The 17219-nt window shown below is 35.0% G+C and overlaps 1 protein-coding gene and 1 long non-coding RNA gene across 4 annotated transcripts; both read right to left on the bottom strand.

The window, feature by feature from the left end:
* Positions 1-919: 919 nt before the first annotated feature.
* LOC128869535 (uncharacterized) lies at positions 920-2889 on the bottom strand. The gene is made up of 2 exons (XM_054112100.1): positions 2284-2889; positions 920-1919 (listed from the first exon to the last, which is right to left on the bottom strand). Exon 2 carries the CDS (start codon positions 1701-1703, stop codon positions 927-929), a length of 777 nt encoding a protein of 258 aa, XP_053968075.1. The 5' UTR covers positions 1704-1919; positions 2284-2889; the 3' UTR covers positions 920-926.
* A 6001-nt stretch (positions 2890-8890) lies between these two features.
* Positions 8891-10172, bottom strand: LOC128869536 (uncharacterized). 3 transcript variants are annotated; one of them, XR_008455332.1, is made up of 4 exons: positions 10146-10172; positions 9774-9862; positions 9652-9719; positions 8891-9591 (listed from the first exon to the last, which is right to left on the bottom strand). It is a non-coding gene; the product is annotated as an uncharacterized LOC128869536 (long non-coding RNA). The 3 variants fall into 3 exon arrangements; XR_008455331.1 differs by lacking the exon at positions 10146-10172 and adding an exon at positions 9922-10014 and having other exon boundaries at positions 9656-9719; XR_008455330.1 differs by lacking the exon at positions 10146-10172 and adding an exon at positions 9922-10014.
* Between the last annotated feature and the right edge of the window lie 7047 nt (positions 10173-17219).

The raw sequence follows: 17219 nt of genomic DNA on the forward strand, positions 1-17219 counted from the left end.
CGAGAACATATCGGCAATTTCTTTTTCTGATTTGCCTTTGTAGGGAGTGAAATACACTAATTGAATAATATTTTTTGAAACTCGTTTTCCTGGCATTTTTTTTACTCAAATCTGAGATCACTTGTAGCACTGAAGACAATCACTTTATAACTAAATAATTTCTTACCCCTTTCACATTCCATATATCTATATATGGCTCAAAATCACCAAGATTGCGAATTTCAAAATCGGTTTTATGACAAAAAAAATTGCAAGCTATAATGATGACTATTAGTTTATACTGTTGCTTAATTTGTATATTTTTAAACCTTGGCAGGGCAGCGCACAGAATTCAATATTTTTTTAGTAATATTGCTTAGTAGTAAATATCTTGTAGAAAACCATCATTTCGGGAACGTTTTCCTAAGTTTCATAAAATCCGCAAAAACCAAACAAAGCGCAGAATTTGAGCTTTGTTTAAAAACATGGGTATATTATGTATCTATATTGAGTAAGCAATAATGAAATCAATACATTAAAAATTTTCTACAAGCAAAATACGTCAAAAAATTAAAGAAGATGCTATTATTCCGCATAAAATTTAAGAAATTTCAAAATATTTAAAACTCTTATAATCGAATTAACGTAATACGTACAGAACAAAAGTTCTGTAATCTAATAAATATATATGTAATATTTAATACCTCCATTTATGCGTATTTTATTGAAATATTGTAATGTTCCCGAAAATGATCAACCGTTCCCGGAATGACAAAAATGTTCTCGAAATGATATTGATATAATTAGGTAGAAATAAGGAAATATTTAAATTATAAACAACCGTTTAAAGAACTAAGTTATTTATTTATTTTTTTACAAAACTTATTATTTTTCAAAAACATCAATATCATTATCAAAATAATAATATTATTGCCTTTTTTCTTTTTTTAGCGTCGGTGTTGAAATTTTATTTGCTCAAAATCAATATATGATATATCCTTAGATTCCAGCTTAAATTTTCTAATATTGTTACGCACAGATCTCAAAAAGGGTACTAAGATTTCTTCATCATCGTCATCGACACATGTCTGGCAGGTAGCAACATATCTGAAGCAAATATTTGGCTTCTCAGTAGGAACTTTAACAAGCAATAATGTCCCAGGGGATACGAGATTTGGATGTATATTTTCTTTGCAATAAGACGTATTTGCTTCAACATAAATCTGTTTAACTTTAATCTGCTGACGACGAGATATTGTCTCTAAATCTTCATTGTCCGAGGAAGATGACCAGTATTCAGATTTATAAATATTTACTCTATTTTTAAATCTCAAATCGTTATCTGTGATCATGGGCTCTTCGTCAACAGGAGATTCAATTGCAGGTATAAAAACTTTCTCAGGTTCAACTGCACTCATATTACAAAGGCTAGAAAGCCTCGATAGTTTTAGGTCTTTATGAAAATGTTCGTATCGATATAATTGTATTAAAACGTCTAGTCCTTTTTGCCAGTACACTTTTGTGATGTCCATTATACCTGGAATAGCATCCAGAGACTTTGGAACGCGGTTTTTCTCCTCAATCACGTTGTCTTCTGGGATTACTTTTACTTCGATAGCAGCATTTTTGAACAAATCGGCGAATTCTGAGGCTGTTGTAACATCATTACCCATCAAGACATGTCTGTCAGCTGTTCTTTTTAGGTATCCTCCTACACCATCCATTGGGCCTTTACCATGACCAGCCTCGCTTTTTTTTTCTATAATATTCTCTCTCCTTAGCCCGTTTAATTTCTTTCTGCTCTTCTGTCATCTTATCCAAAAACTTTCTTCTTCTAGCATTCACTTTTTATCTTTAGTTACTTACGCTGCACTATCCTTTTTAAGCCTTTATTTTATTTTTATTTTTTATTTTTTTCTTTATCAGGAGTTTCCATTATGCTGTTATTATAAAGAAAAAACATTTTAAAATAAATTTATTAAAAAATTGAAAATTATTCGCCCTTAGAAATAATAATCATCATTCCGAGAACGCAACAGTCATTTCGGGAACGTGTCATCATGTCCGGGAACGTTCCCGAAATGACCGTTCACGAAATGACGATTTCAAATAAGCGCACGCTTTGATTAGACGGCGGCCATCTTAAATGCGATCTGGGTTTGCCAATAGGAAAATATGTGAGTTTACTGTGTTATTTCGTGTCGTAAAAAAGAATTTCATCAATAATTAAATGTAATAATTTCGTTCACGAATTGACGGACTATTGATGTACGCTCTACGAAAAATGAATTGAAAGGTACTTACCATTTAGATTTATTTTATTTCACGATAAATACTCTGACAGCCCGCTTTGTTTTTGTTTTCTTCCTCGACTGACGTTAGACACCGAATGGCTGCATTCCCTTAAAATTATTTTTGATCTATTATCGATACGTTCACTGAAATGACTTGGGCGGTATCGGACAAACTATATTGGATATTTTTATAGTTAAAAATAAGTAATCTTTTAGTATCCTTTCTAAAACTCAATTTTGTATAAAAAATACGATGTATTAAGTAATGAAATGGGTAATTTAACTCAAATTTTTATATTAAATTTAGGACTTGTTGCTGAAGATTGTACATTAGGATGCGTTCCCGAAATGATTATCCATGCATGTATATTGATTTTATTTAAAATCTGCTTTATTAATTAGTTATATTGTTTGATGTACACACAAAACAGGTTAGTTGAAGTAATTTATTAATTTTTTTTTCTCAAATAAGTCAAGATTTAAGACATTAAATTGCTAGCAAAGCCAATTCTGCACCTTGGTGATTTTGAGCCATATATATTATATATAATTGGCGCGTACACCCCTTTTGGGTGTTTGGCCGAGCTCCTCTTCCTATTTGTGGTGTGCGTCTTGATGTTGTTCCACAAATCAGACTTTGAGCCGAATGGGTTGGTGCGTGATTACCATTCGGAATTCACAGAGAGAACGTTGGTTCGAATCTCGGTGAAACACCGAAATTAAGAAAAACATTTTTCTAACAGCGGTCGCCCCTCGGCAGGCAATGGGAAACCTCCGAGTGTATTTCTGCCAAAAGCTCCTCATAAAAATATCTGCCGTTGGGAGTCGGCTTAAAACTGTAGGTCCCTCCGAAAATACAGCCTTTAGCATTCTTAAGGATGCCGTTTCGATTAAAGAACGCACCTTCAATATTTCAAAGATGCGTAGATGACATAATAAGGAATTACATAGAAAAATTCGTGCATGTATATATAGACGATGTGTTAATATTATATATTCATCCTCACACGATGAACGTATGGAACACATAAGAATTGTTATAAATGCACAGCGTCAAGCAAATATGAAGATTTCATACGAAAAATCTCATTTTTTCAAAGACAGCACAGAATATTTAGGACATATTATTAAACATAACAGAATAGCCGTAGACTCACAAAAAATTGAGACCATAAGAAATTACCCTTTGCGTATGAATCTGAAAGAATTAAGATCATTTTTAGGACTAGCAGGATATTATAGAAAATTCATCAAAGATCACGCCAAGAATACTAAACCCTTAACATTATTTTTAAGAGGAGAAAACGGTGAATATATTAACCCATTCGATCCCATTGTACTCGCTTGAGTACAGAAAAAGTATCTTTTTCGAAACGCCGTCAAAAGCCAACGCTTACAAATTTTTAAATGTACTCGCCACTTTATAATACAGAGCAATGTCGAAAAGGAATACACATGTTTCTCCTTCTTTTTTTTGAGTCCCGTTATCCGTTATTCACTTGTCTTTGCGTGCACATTTGCTATTTTTCTTATTTTCATGGTTTAGTTTGCAATAAGCTCTCTGTTTGACAAAATCTAAGTTATCCCGGAAAAAGTTCAGTGTTGTAATATTCATAATACATATAATTTGTATACTTTATACCAAAAAAACGAAAAAAGTTGTGGAAAAGTGCATTTCGGTAGGTTTAAATTCTAGTGTACTCGCTTGGGTACAGTGGGAACATTCATATATATTTTGTGTGCATATTTCATGTAGATTTGGTAATGGATGTAAAAAAATTTTACGGAAAGAGGTTTCATAACCTTTCTGCGGCCACCGACTATATTGAATCAAGCGACCGTAGTCACTTCGACTTCACTATTATACCGCCAAATACCCACTGTGACACAGATGAGGAGGACATTGAAGAGGATAATATATTGCGTGATGATATTCCAACCTTGGAATCGAATTTTTCGATTCTTCTTTACGTCATATGACCTTCTTAGAATTTTGAAAGAACAAGGATTTAAGGCTACTAGGACTGTTCGTGAACGGCGGACCAAAAAATGTCCTCTGAAAACGAACAAAGAACTACAAAAGAAGCAACGGTCTCCCCGTTTGATTTTATGTAAGTTTATCATAATGATTTATTTGAATAGTTGTTTTGTAACAAATTTTGTAGGTTTTCTGACTCAGGAATACTTTTTGTGACGTGGAATGACAATAGCGTTGTGACAGTGGGAACAAACTTTGATAGAATTGAACCTTTACATACCGTCAAACGATGGTCAAGACAAGAGAGGCGCAAGGTGAATGCCCATCAGCCGAAGTTGATAGCGGAATACAACTCAGGAATGGGAGGAGTTGACCTCCACGACCTAGCTTTGAATACTTACAATATAAAGTTTAGAGGAAAGAAATGGTGGTGGCCTCTTTTCACCACAATGATAAGCTCGTGCGTAGTAAACGCATGGAAGCTTTATAAAATGGCAAGTAAGAGTCAATGCGACTTGTTGCAATACCAACGTGAAATTGTGCGATTTTATTTACGCAATTATAATATCCGGGACATATCTTCAAAACAATCGACAACGGCATCAATAGCTGGTTCCTCATATAACTATTTTCCCAAAAGGATATCGAATCAGCTGAGGTGAAGGGAGTGTCACCAAAGAATTCGATGGATTTGCGAGTTATGCAATGTAGCCCTTTGCGTGGAGAGAGAATGTTTCAAAAACTTCCATACTGTTAACCGAACTAATAACCAAGGAAGTCTTTGAAAGTGTCTTTTTATTTAATACTCCATATTTTCATATACAGGCAATGTATATACATATTATCCCATTGTACTCGATTGGGTACAGCCCAAAAAATGCATTTCTTTGATTTTTTTTCGTGTTTTTTTTTTAAGGAGCTTAATTACACTATTTCAATAAACATTTTATAAACGCATTTAAAAAAAAATTGTTTTATATAAGGTTGGGATTTAATGGGTTATAAAAGGACACTAACACTAACGTAACACTAACCGAGACGGAACAAAAATATAGCACGAACGAAAAAGAGTTATTAGCTATATTTTGGGATCTACAAAAACTCAGGAACTATTTATATGGACGATCAGACCTTACAATCTACACGGATCATCAGTCCTTAACCTACTCAATTTCAGAGAAGAACACTAATAATAAACTAAAAAGGTGGAAAAACCAAATAGAAGAATATGGTGCCAAATTACAATAGTATACGAACCAGGTTTTTAAAACATAGCTGCAGACGCACTAAGTCGGCAACAAATTAATCAATTAACCGACTCAGAATCGCAGCACTCTCAACTCAACTCACCCACTGAAACCATAAGAAGGGTAGGCACTAGTTTAAACCATTTTAATAATCAAATTATTATTCAAACTAGCAATGGATTAGTAAGAACAGAAAGTAAAACTATATTCAGAAAATTTAGACATACCATATACTTCACCACTATAGAACAATTGATAAGTGATATTAAAGGCGTATTACACCCAAACAATATTAACGCCATAATCACTACAGAAGAAATTCTAAATCAAATAAAAATCACACTGGTACAAACTTTCCCAACAACTAATTTTGTAATAGCAAATGCATTAGTCAGAGACATAACTGACGAAAATGAACAAATTGAAATAGTTAAACATATACACAGAAGAGCACATAGAAACTATAGAAATAATATAAAAAACTCTCTGAGAGCTATTACTGGCTTAACATGCAAGATATGGCAAAGAAGGGAGCAAAAATATGTGAGATTTGTAAGAAATGTAAATACTATACGGGAAAATACCAATACCAAATGAAGTACGTACACTTTTACACATGGATACATTTTTTATGGACAACCAAATATATATAACTACAGTAGACAGATACTTGAAATTCTGCTATATAAGAATAATACCAGACAAGAAAAACACATACATATATTTGAATGAAACACTATCACAACTATTCCCCTGTCAGCTGTTACGATCAAACTAATGAGAACCCCATGTAAATGAAAAATTCCGTCCTTCCGTATCGTAGTATCGTAGATTTTATTTCACGATTTTTGAAAATTCCGTAGAACCCTGTCAGCTGATTGCTCTCTCACCACACAGTGTGGCCAAGCAGTACATTTCGTTTACAAAATAAAGTTAGACAACTCATAATTTTTATTAAAATAACTTAAAACCACTGTTGAATAATGTTAATTATAGATAAATGAACTATTTGCATTTGTTAGTTTTTAGCTTTGGTTTATTAAACAATGAAAAATTGTAACTGATAACGCGGATGTGTGAAAAAGTGTGTAAGCAAAAATATCAATGGCAACATTGTGTCGATACAACCAAACACAAACACACCCAAACCGATATATTGTGTAAATATGTAACTAAAAGAACGCAGTTGTTCCCTACAGCAAAACTCATCGCTCAGCTTTGTGCTCGTTAGGGGCTGCGGTAAGGAATTACGTACGTCGGTCACGGTTTTCAGCATAATGTAGTAGCAGAATCTGTATACGATCGACTACATATACAGCACACATGATTCAATTATAGAAGGTTAGGTAAGTAGTGACAAGGGCGCTTTGACACTCCCTTATTTTAGGGCTGCATTTACGAAGGATGGGAAAAAGGGAAAAATGTTTTCCCCTTCTTGCCTAGAGGTAGTAAAAAAGTACGTAAAGTAACTAATTAGTCCTGTACTAAGAGAAAAACAAGTATATTGGTTATTTAATCTACATTAAAACGAAACGACAGAAAAATTCTAGTTTTTTCTTTAAACAAATGTAATATTTATTTAGAATATTTTGGATGTTTATCTAACACAAGAGCACGCAGAACTATGTGATGTTACTTATGTATGTGTTTTTTTTCTGCCGTTCGGAGTCGGCTTGAAACTATAGGTCCCTTCATTTGTGGAATAACATCAAGACGCACACCACAAATATGAGGAAGAGCTCGGCCAAACACCCCACCCGCGCCAATTATATAATAGGTCTATTTATAAGTTCGTGCGGTTTTACAACAGATGGCGTAACTTGATTATTATTCCATCGATCCACATTTCCAAACATTCATTGGAGAGCTACTGTCGTAAGGCACAAACGTCAGTATAAGTTTTTTATTTGAAGCGTAAACAACAATATTTTTACCACACTTGAAAATGTCGAATTTCGTGCCAAATAATGTGTTTTTGCGGGGAATTCTTCTTCATTATTTTAATATGAAGAAAAAAGCAGCCGAAAGTCATCGTATCTTGGTGGAAGTTTATGGTGAGCATGCTCTATCTGAGCGAACGTGCCAGAAGTGGTTTGCACGCTTTAAAAGTGGTGATTTTGGCTTGGAAGACGAAGAACGCGAGGGTGCGCCGCCAAAGTTCATGGATACCGAATTGGAGGAATTGCTCGATCAAGATCCGGCTCAAACGCAAGAAGAGGTTGCAAAAACTTTGGGAGTTGATCAATCAACCATTTCCAAACGTTTAAAAGCCATGGGAATGATCCGAAAGGTAGGCCATTGGGTGCCGTATGAATTGAAGCCAAGAGACGTTGAACGCCGTTTTATGGCATGCGAACAACTGCTTCAACGGCACAAAAGAAAGGGTTTTTTGCATCGAATTGTGACTGGCGATGAAAAGTGGGTCCATTACGACAATCCAAAACGTCGGGCAACGTATGGATACCCTGGCCATGCTTCAACATCGACGTCGGCGCAGAATATTCATGGCCTGAAGGTTATGCTGTGTATCTGGTGGGACCAGCTGGGTGTTGTGTATTATGAGCTACTGAAACCGAATGAAACGATTACGGGGGATGTCTACCGACGACAATTGATGCGTTTGAGCCGAGCACTGCGAGAAAAACGGCCGCAATACGCCGATAGACACGACAAAGTTATTTTGCAACATGACAATGCTCGGCCACATGTTGCACAAGTGGTCAAAACATACTTAGAAACGCTCAAATGGGATGTCCTACCCCACCCGCCGTATAGTCCAGACCTTGCGCCATCCGATTACTATCTCTTCCGATCGATGCAACATGGCCTGGCTGACCAGCACTTCCGTAATTACGATGAAGTCAAAAAATGGATCGATTCGTGGATTGCGGCAAAACCGACCGAATTTTTCACAAAGGGAATCCGTGAATTGCCAGAAAGATGGGAAAAAGTAGTAGTAAGCGATGGACAATATTTTGAATATTAAATTTGTAACCATTTTACGTCAATAAAGTTTCAAATTTCGAAAAAAAACCGCACGAACTTATTCATAGTTTATTATATAGTTTATTATATATATTATATATATAGTATATATAATCTTGCAATAGATTTGAGTATATTTTGTGGAAGAGAACAAAAAATAGTCATAATAAAGGAATTTAATGTGTTTAATTTACTACAATAGTACAAGTCTTTTAATACACCAAAGGTCAAAATATACTTAATCGACAGGAATGAGATGAAACAGAAAGTTTAATTTTTTTTCTTATTTCGTGCATAACAATACATGTAGATACATGTAGTATGTTACCGTAAAGACATTGCGAAAGCAGAAGTTCAGTCGATCATTTCTAAATATAAGAAAAAAATTGAAACTAGAAGAGTTAAAATAGTTTGCAATAAAAATTACAAATTTACTAGTTTATAGTTTAAAATTTGTCTACCTTAATATACTTTGCGTCCCTAATATTAATAGGAAAATGTATTACAATAATATAGACTAAAACTAATACATCGAAAAATTTTAGATATTGGTAATATAATCCACTTTTAGTAATTGTGATGGTTTGTAAATTTACGTATATCAATACCACGTGTCTCAGTAATGAATCGGAGAGGAAATATGAGGAATGTGGGTGCACTTGCTCGTATAGGTGTTGGAACGCTGCACTTACTTCAGGCAGAAATCAAAAACCTGTAAACCAAAAACTTAAAAATAACTCACAAATATATCATTACAACTTATCTGTAATTGTAGACTTAAAGCGCGAGGACTTGCTCGTGTAGGTGTTGCGCATACATCTACGTACAGCATATTGTTCTAGATGGGGTAAGGTATCGACGTGGACAGCCAGTTCGGAAGTCAAATTGATTTCGGAGGTAGCAGTACTAGGCACATAATGACCGTCACATGTTAAACAGGTATTTGCACCATCATACACAACACGCTCCATGTCTCCTATGAAATTGTCCGTAGCACCACATGAGACAATGGTAGAAATACGCGCGTTTCGTTTCTAAAAACCACAATAGTTGGGCCACCTAGCTCTTCAACACACACCTTCCGCAGCAACTGCCCGTCTGTGAAGTCCTACAAATAAAAACTTTTTATTTATTACAATTTATTAGCAAATATTCTAAAAGAACTTACTAACTGTAGTTTATGTATTGTATGTAAGGTGGTCCCTGTTATATTTGCAAAAACGCTGCTATAAAAACCTATGAATGAAAAAGTTTAATAAGAATTTTTACAAATGTCTGATCTGGACTTACATGTATGAAAATTCACAAACCGGTGGTTTTCTGCAGCAGAAAGCCGACTCCAAATAATCGACTATCACCATATGTAAGACATAATCGACCTAAATAGTGAAAAACGACGTTAATTTACAAAATAATTAGCTTTTATTATTATACTTACTTGAATGTTTACAAACAGATAAAAGATTTTCAACGAATAATAACAAAGCAAAGCACCAAAGTGGAAACGGTGTTGCCGACCAAATAATTTGCACCAAAAGTTTAGTTTTTACTACAATTCAAAAATTTTTTTGTGAAATAGGTACTGTTTTTTGTAAAGAAGCAACACGTTTTCAAATAAGGGAGCCGATATGTCAAGAGCGAGCGAGAAAGCTGTTTACTTACCTAACCTTCTATAATTGAATCATGTACAGCACACAGCAGTGCCAGCACAACATTCGACAACGAACGGTCAAGTGGAGCGGACGCACAGCACAATAGCGGAGCTAACTAGTTTACTAGTAAAGGAAACTAAAGGCAAACACGAAGAGGCAATATTCGAAGCAGTCCGACAGTACAATAAAACCATTCACTCAGTTACAGGACATAAACCCGAGGACGTGTTCTTCAACAGAAGAGGATACGACTATAAAGTCATCAGAAATAGAATTCAATATAATCAAGAAAGGGATAACACCCAACAAAAGGCACCGGAAAAACAAATTACTAACAAGAAAGGAGATAGTATTTACGTTAAGAAAAGTCGAAGAAATAAAAAACACGATAGATTCATGAAGAAAATAATTGAACAGAATAACGGTAGAATAGTTACAACAAGTGATAATAGAATAATACACAAAGATAACATCCGCATGACCTAGAAATGATACTCATAATAATAATCTTGCTGTGGATAAACAGAATTAGTTTAGACACAAATATTACAAACTTGAAAGAAAAAGATTACATATTAATAGAAACGAATCCAGCTTTTATATATGATAGCTACGATTATTGATATCATATTACAAATTTAACTTGAATATTAACACCATACCAAAATGTGTTAAACTCAAAATATAATTTACATTCAAATCCTGAAATGAAAATATTACACCAAAAAATTCAAATATTATATTAATAAAACAGATAAATCCAGTTAATACATTTAGAAGAGGATTAAATTCATTAGGAACAATATTAAAATGGATAGCGGACACACCAGACCACGATGATGAAGTAGAGATACAGACAAGAATCAATCAATTAATTGAGGGACATAATAAAAAAAAAAAAAAATAGTAATTTCCAAAAAAAGGTTAAAGAAATTAAACCCCAAAATTAATACTCACAGAAGTTTAAAATGAACTAAATACTCTCCTAACTCCAATTAATTTAGCAAAAATAACAACTTCCTGTCAACTTCATTAGACTTGGAAGAAATTACAGAAATCCTTGCGAAAGAAAAAACAAATGTTTTAACCATGAATATTTTAGAATATGCAGAAATTAAAATTGTTAAAATCAAACACAATTTTGCAACAGTTTACAAATACCCAAAGGTCAAAGAAAAATGTGAACAATTCTACATCCACTCATTAGCTTCAAAAAAAAGGAAAATTAATTATGGATAAAAATATTGTTTCATGCAAAGGAAATCAATACGTAAGAATCAATTAAGGTAAAGATTTTATGGATCCAACTATATACATATAAGCAGAATAAAAGGGACGAATGTACAATACAAATATTAGAGAAAAATAATGCTCAATGTAAAATGATAAAAGAAAAGAAACCACCCTTTATTAATTATGGTAACGGAAACATTATTATAAGCGGATTAAATATGTTAAACAACGAGATTTTAGATGGAGTTTTTCAATTTATTTCAAAACCAATATAACACTAAATAGTAAAGAATATATAAACATTAAGGATACTATTGTAAAAAGACTACATAACAAGCATAAAGAAAATATAGATATATTAGAATACTTAGAATCCCAATCAGAATACAAGTTGAATAATTGAGATGAAATATCATCCATATTTGTACCAATTTAACGAAACCCAATTAAGGCTACATTTATAAGCATATTAATTATAACCTTATTAACCCTAGAAAACTAAACCCCGCCTCTGAGGCGCAAAGATTGTCATTTTTACGTATTTCATTATGACTGAATGCAAGTGGCAGCTCGAGCTTTCAAACCATTATAGTAGTATCTTGTGTGAGTTTGTGGGCGAACGTTCATTGCAAAAAGTTTTTTTGTTACGGAGATATATTAATTAGTGTTGCCTGAGAGGCGAGGTTTAGTATTAAAGGTATTTTTCTGACTACATATTATTTGTAAATATTTCCTTTTTTTTGCGACAGTAGCTATAACGTTAATGGCTTTTTCGTTTAGAGATGTGTGCTTCTGACTTTCTTTCTTTCTTAATTGGCGCGATAACCGCTTACGCGATTTTGGCCGAGATTAACAGAGCGCGCCAGTCGTTTCTTTCTCGTGCTAACCGGCGCCAATTGGACACACCAAGTGAAGCCAAGTCCTTCTCCACCTGATCTTTCCAACGCAGAGGGGGCCTTCCTCTTTCTCTGCTACCACCAGCTGGTACCGCATCGAATACTTTCAAAGCCGGAGCATTTGTATCCATTCGGACGACATGACCCAGCCAACGAAGCCGCTGGATCTGTATTCGCTGCGCTATGTCTATGTCGTCGTAAAGCTCATACAGCTCATCGTTCCATCGTCTGCGATATTCGCCGTTGCCAACGAGCAAAGGCCCAAAAATCTTACGCAGAATCTTTCTCTGGAACACTCCAAGCGTCGCTTCATCGGATGTTGTCATCGTCCAAGCTTCTGCGCCATACGTTAGGACGGGCATGATGAGAGTCTTGTAAAGTGTTAGTTTTGTTCGTCGAGTGGGGACTTTACTGCTCAGTTACCTACTTAGTCCAAAGTAGCACTTGTTGGCAAGAGAGATTCTACGTTGGATTTCAAGGCTGACATTGTTATCGGTGTTAATGCTGGTTCCTAAATAAACGAAGTCTTTTACAACCTCGAAAGTATAAGTGTCTACAGTGACGTGAGTGTCGATACGCGAGTGCGCCGACTGTTTGTGCTTCTGACTCCCAAATAGAAAAATTGCTGGAGGAGCTGTCGCTAAATGGAAGCGAAATAGAGGACAATTTAGGAAAGGATTTCGATTCAGACTTCGATTGAAACTGTTTTCTTAATATCAACTATGCACGACGAACCCACACTTAACTCACTATCAAAAAACCTGTAATTATTGAATCCTATAATGCAACAAAAGGTGCTGTTGACACTTTTGATCAGATGTGTTGTCATGCCAGCTGCAGCCGCAAAACCGGGCGTTGGCCACTATGTACATTTTACGGTCTGATAAATATGGCAGTATTGAATAGTTATATTCTCTATGTTTCAAACTGTGACCAAAAACAAATAAAGCCAATGAGCAGAAGGGATTTCATGAAGGATCTTAGTAAGGATTTGTGCTGGATTTGGATCTATGCAAAAACGAGTTCGGGAAGCAATAACCGACTCTATTCATAGCTCCGAAGAGCAGCAAGAAAACTCTGAACCACAAATAAAGAAAGGGAAAAGATCAACGTGCAATTACTGTCCATCAAGCAAGAAACGTATGAGTGTTTATTATTGTGCAAAATGCAATAGAGCATACTGCCTGGAACATAGATCCCCAAATTGTTATACATGTGGTATAAGAAAAAAGGTCTGAACTAATTTTTATGTACAAAACAAAATGTTAATAATATATTTGAAGTTCTTTATTTTTATGAAACTTAGTACAAATAGCTATAAGAAAAATATGAATTTTATGTTTTTGTTTTAAAGAAAAAAAAAATTATAAAATTTTTTCTAAATGATATCCTTGCAAAAAAAAAATTTAAGTGTTAATTTAGTAAGCACATACTTGACTTATAAAAACAATTTGATGAAATATTTTATTTATATTATAGTTAAATACTCTAACTCTCAAAAAATAAAATGTTTTTCAATACAAAAACTTAACAAAAATTTGAGAAGAATTTTGTTTTTTAAAAAGTAGCCTGATAGGCGAGCATTAGTTCTAAGCGTTTAAAAAAAAAGGTTTAGTTTTCTAGGGTTAATCACAATAACCAAACTATTATTAGAATTTAGAGTACAGAAAAGGAAGATACTTTATCAAAGAGCACTAATACAATGTCAAAAAGACCATGAAGAAAGAAAACGAAAATTACTAAAGTCCAAATTGTAAATGAGGACATTTAATTTTAAGAGGGAGAGTTAGTGCAACAGAAAGAACACTACTTTTATAGCACTTACGGTCGATAGTCAACATCGGGAGACGTGTTTTGCTTTCGCTCCGCATCAATTGTATTAAAATCGCAAGTGACTTTTATTCATTCTGATGGTGATGTGGTGATACCATATTGGTATAGTGTTACTAAAATCAGTAACTTTTTATGTGCATACATATATATAAATCAGCCTACTGATTTACAAAACACATATTTTCCTTGTTCTTTTTACTGTGCATATAAATATGTCATTGTACGGTAAAAAGAAAAAAAATCAAAAAAACCAAAAAAACCAAAACAAAAAAAGAAGAGAAGCTGTCGTTATTGCTAACCATCGATAATCAATTTGTCCCGTTCGCGGTTTTTTGTTTTTACACTATTTTGCCCAAAAGTGACAGCTGTTATCAAAAACACAGCTGGTAGAGGTGTTGCCAGGCTTCGGCCATGCCATTAAATCGCACTCCCCCTCACAGCTCGGACGCGAACCATTCATCAACCAAACAGCCAACAGATGGCGCTTCTCGTCAAGGGAATATTAACCCATATACAACCAATAATGTTATGATTGAGACAAATGAAACTCAACAGCAACGCTCCTCTTCTATGAGTTCAATAAATCCGAATGAAACGAATATTACAAATTCACGTCAAATGATAAAAATTGGACCCTAGTCAAAAATCCAAAAAGATTCGATGCTCTTTCAATGGATGATAACAACGAATTAAAAGCAGATAAAATACCTGAAAAGGAAAAACCTCTCAAACCTCCTCCAATCTTCGTAGACAGAGTCGAGAATATTCACCCGTTATTAAACACGCTCAACGAATTTGAAAGTAATAACTACGAATTAAGAGGCATTGGGTCATTGGTAAAAATCCAGCCAAAAACACAGTTAAATTGCTTGAAAGTAAGAAGGCAGAGTTTTACACATACAAACCAAAAAAATTAAAGATGTTTTAAAGTAATTTTAAGAAATATGCATCCGTCAGTTAAACCTGAAGAAATCAAACTTGCATTAAAGGAATATGGTCACTCTGTCACAAATGTTTAGAATATGAAACACTCTCAAAACAAAAGAGCAATTCCAATGTTTGTCGTAGAAATGGTGTAAAATCCTAACAATAAATCAATCTATGATATTAGAAACTTACTCCACAGTCGCATTACTTTTAAACCCGCCCGGCCAAAACGCGACCTGCCGCAGTGTTCGCGATGCCAAAACTATGGCCATACAAAATCTGGTTGTCGAAGACAGGCCAAATGCGTTAAGTGCGCAGGCGATCATTTAACATCTGAATGCGAACGAAAGACGAGATCCAAAGACGTCAAATGTGCACTGTGTGAGGGTAATCACCCGGCGAACTATAAAGGATGCACCGTATATAAAAACCTGTAAGCAACCTCCTCTCCTGCACTAAGGAAGAAGATAATGCCATCTCAGAGCGCCCAAAATGATCCGAGCCACCAACAAGTACAACTAAATTTTAACCAACAGAAGCTATCGTATGCACAAGTTGCTAGTAATGAAATAAACCAAAACACCAACGAAAACAACGCCTTGATCAGCGAAATCCGGGAAATGATGAAGCTACAGGGTGGCTGATGAAAGCCGCTACCAAAAAAAAATTGAATAACTTTTTTCTTTTTAAGTTATCTGTTCCAGTTTTGTTTTAATTTGCAGATTGATCTTTAAAATTTATTAAAATGGATAACTGGGACACGCAAACAAGAATTTGGATAGTCCGCCGCTATCACGCACTGGAGTCCGTAGTTTTGGTACAGAGAGAGTACAGGCGGATGTTTGGCGGCGATCCCCCGAGCAGATTGACCATAATGAGACTGGTGAATAATTTTGCTGAGCAAGGAACAGTCGCAAGAAGGCCTTATCATCGAAACCCACCAGTTCGGACGGAGGAAACGATCGCTGCTGTAGCTGCAGCTATACAAAGCAATCCAAGGGTTTCAACAAGAATCTTATCTGCTCAACTTGGTGTCAGCCGACAGTCTTTGCAAACAATAATGCACAAAGATTTAGACTTATTTCCCTACAAAATTCAAATGGTTAACAAACTGAATGCAGCAGACTTGCCGATTCGCTTGGAATTTTGCCAGAAGATCCTGCAAATGGTGGAAGAAGACCAAAACATGTTAAACTGCCTTTTCATGTCTGATGAGGCCCATTTCGATTTAAACGGCAATGTGAACAAACAAAATTGTCGAATATGGAGTACTTCTAACCCACAGATACTCCACGAGACGGAATTGCATCCTCTTCGCGTGACAGTGTGGTGTGCGGTTTCTTCACGCTGTATTGTCGGGCCTTATTTTTTTGAAGAAAATGGTCACACCGTTACGGTTACTGGAGACCGTTATTTGAAAATGCTGAAAAATTTTTTCTATCCAGAACTACGCCGAAAGAGAATTCCTTTCAACTCTGTGTGGTTTCAACAAGATGGTGCAACGTCTCACATAGCCCAGACTGTTATGACAGAGTTGCGACGAAAATTTCCCAATAAACTGATTTCAAGAAACTCCGAATTTCGTTGGCTCCCCAGGTCGCCTGACCTTACTGCACCTGACTTTTTCTTGTGGGGTTTATGTAAACAAGAAGTTTATAAAACAAAGCCAACAAATTTGGATGAACTAAAACAATCCATTCGGGCAACAATTGCGGCTATTCCTGTCGCAACTCTCAAAGCAGCAATGAACAACTTTTTACTAAGATGCCGCACTTGTGTCAACGAGCATGGGGGACATTTAAATTCAATTATTTTTAAAACTAGTTAAGCTACATTTAATAAAATTTAATGACCTTCAACTTGAAAAAAAAAATAAATGAATTCCATACACTAAAAAAAAAGTTATTTGAGTTTCTTAATGTAGCAAAATTCATCAGCCACCCTGTATTAAGAGATGTAATGAGCCAAATGACTGCCATGACAAACCTTTTAGTAAGTCTTGTCCAAAAGCCCCATATTCCATGCCCTTAAACCTTACTTTGTGGAATGCAAATGGGCTGTCACAACACTCAAATGAGTTAAACATTTTCTTGCAAAAACACGATATAGACATCTTCTTAGTATCAGAAACCCATTTCACCAAAAAGAGTTTTTCAATATTCCCTTCTACTGCTTCTATCACACAATGCATCCTG

Source organism: Anastrepha ludens, chromosome X (genome assembly GCF_028408465.1).
Source record: "Anastrepha ludens isolate Willacy chromosome X, idAnaLude1.1, whole genome shotgun sequence".
Classification (NCBI taxonomy): Eukaryota; Metazoa; Arthropoda; class Insecta; order Diptera; family Tephritidae; genus Anastrepha; species Anastrepha ludens.

Excerpts from the sequence above, each read along its gene's own strand:
- LOC128869535 (XM_054112100.1), bottom strand. The coding sequence starts at position 1,703 with ATGGATGGTGTAGGAGGATACCTAAAAAGAACAGCTGACAGACATGTC.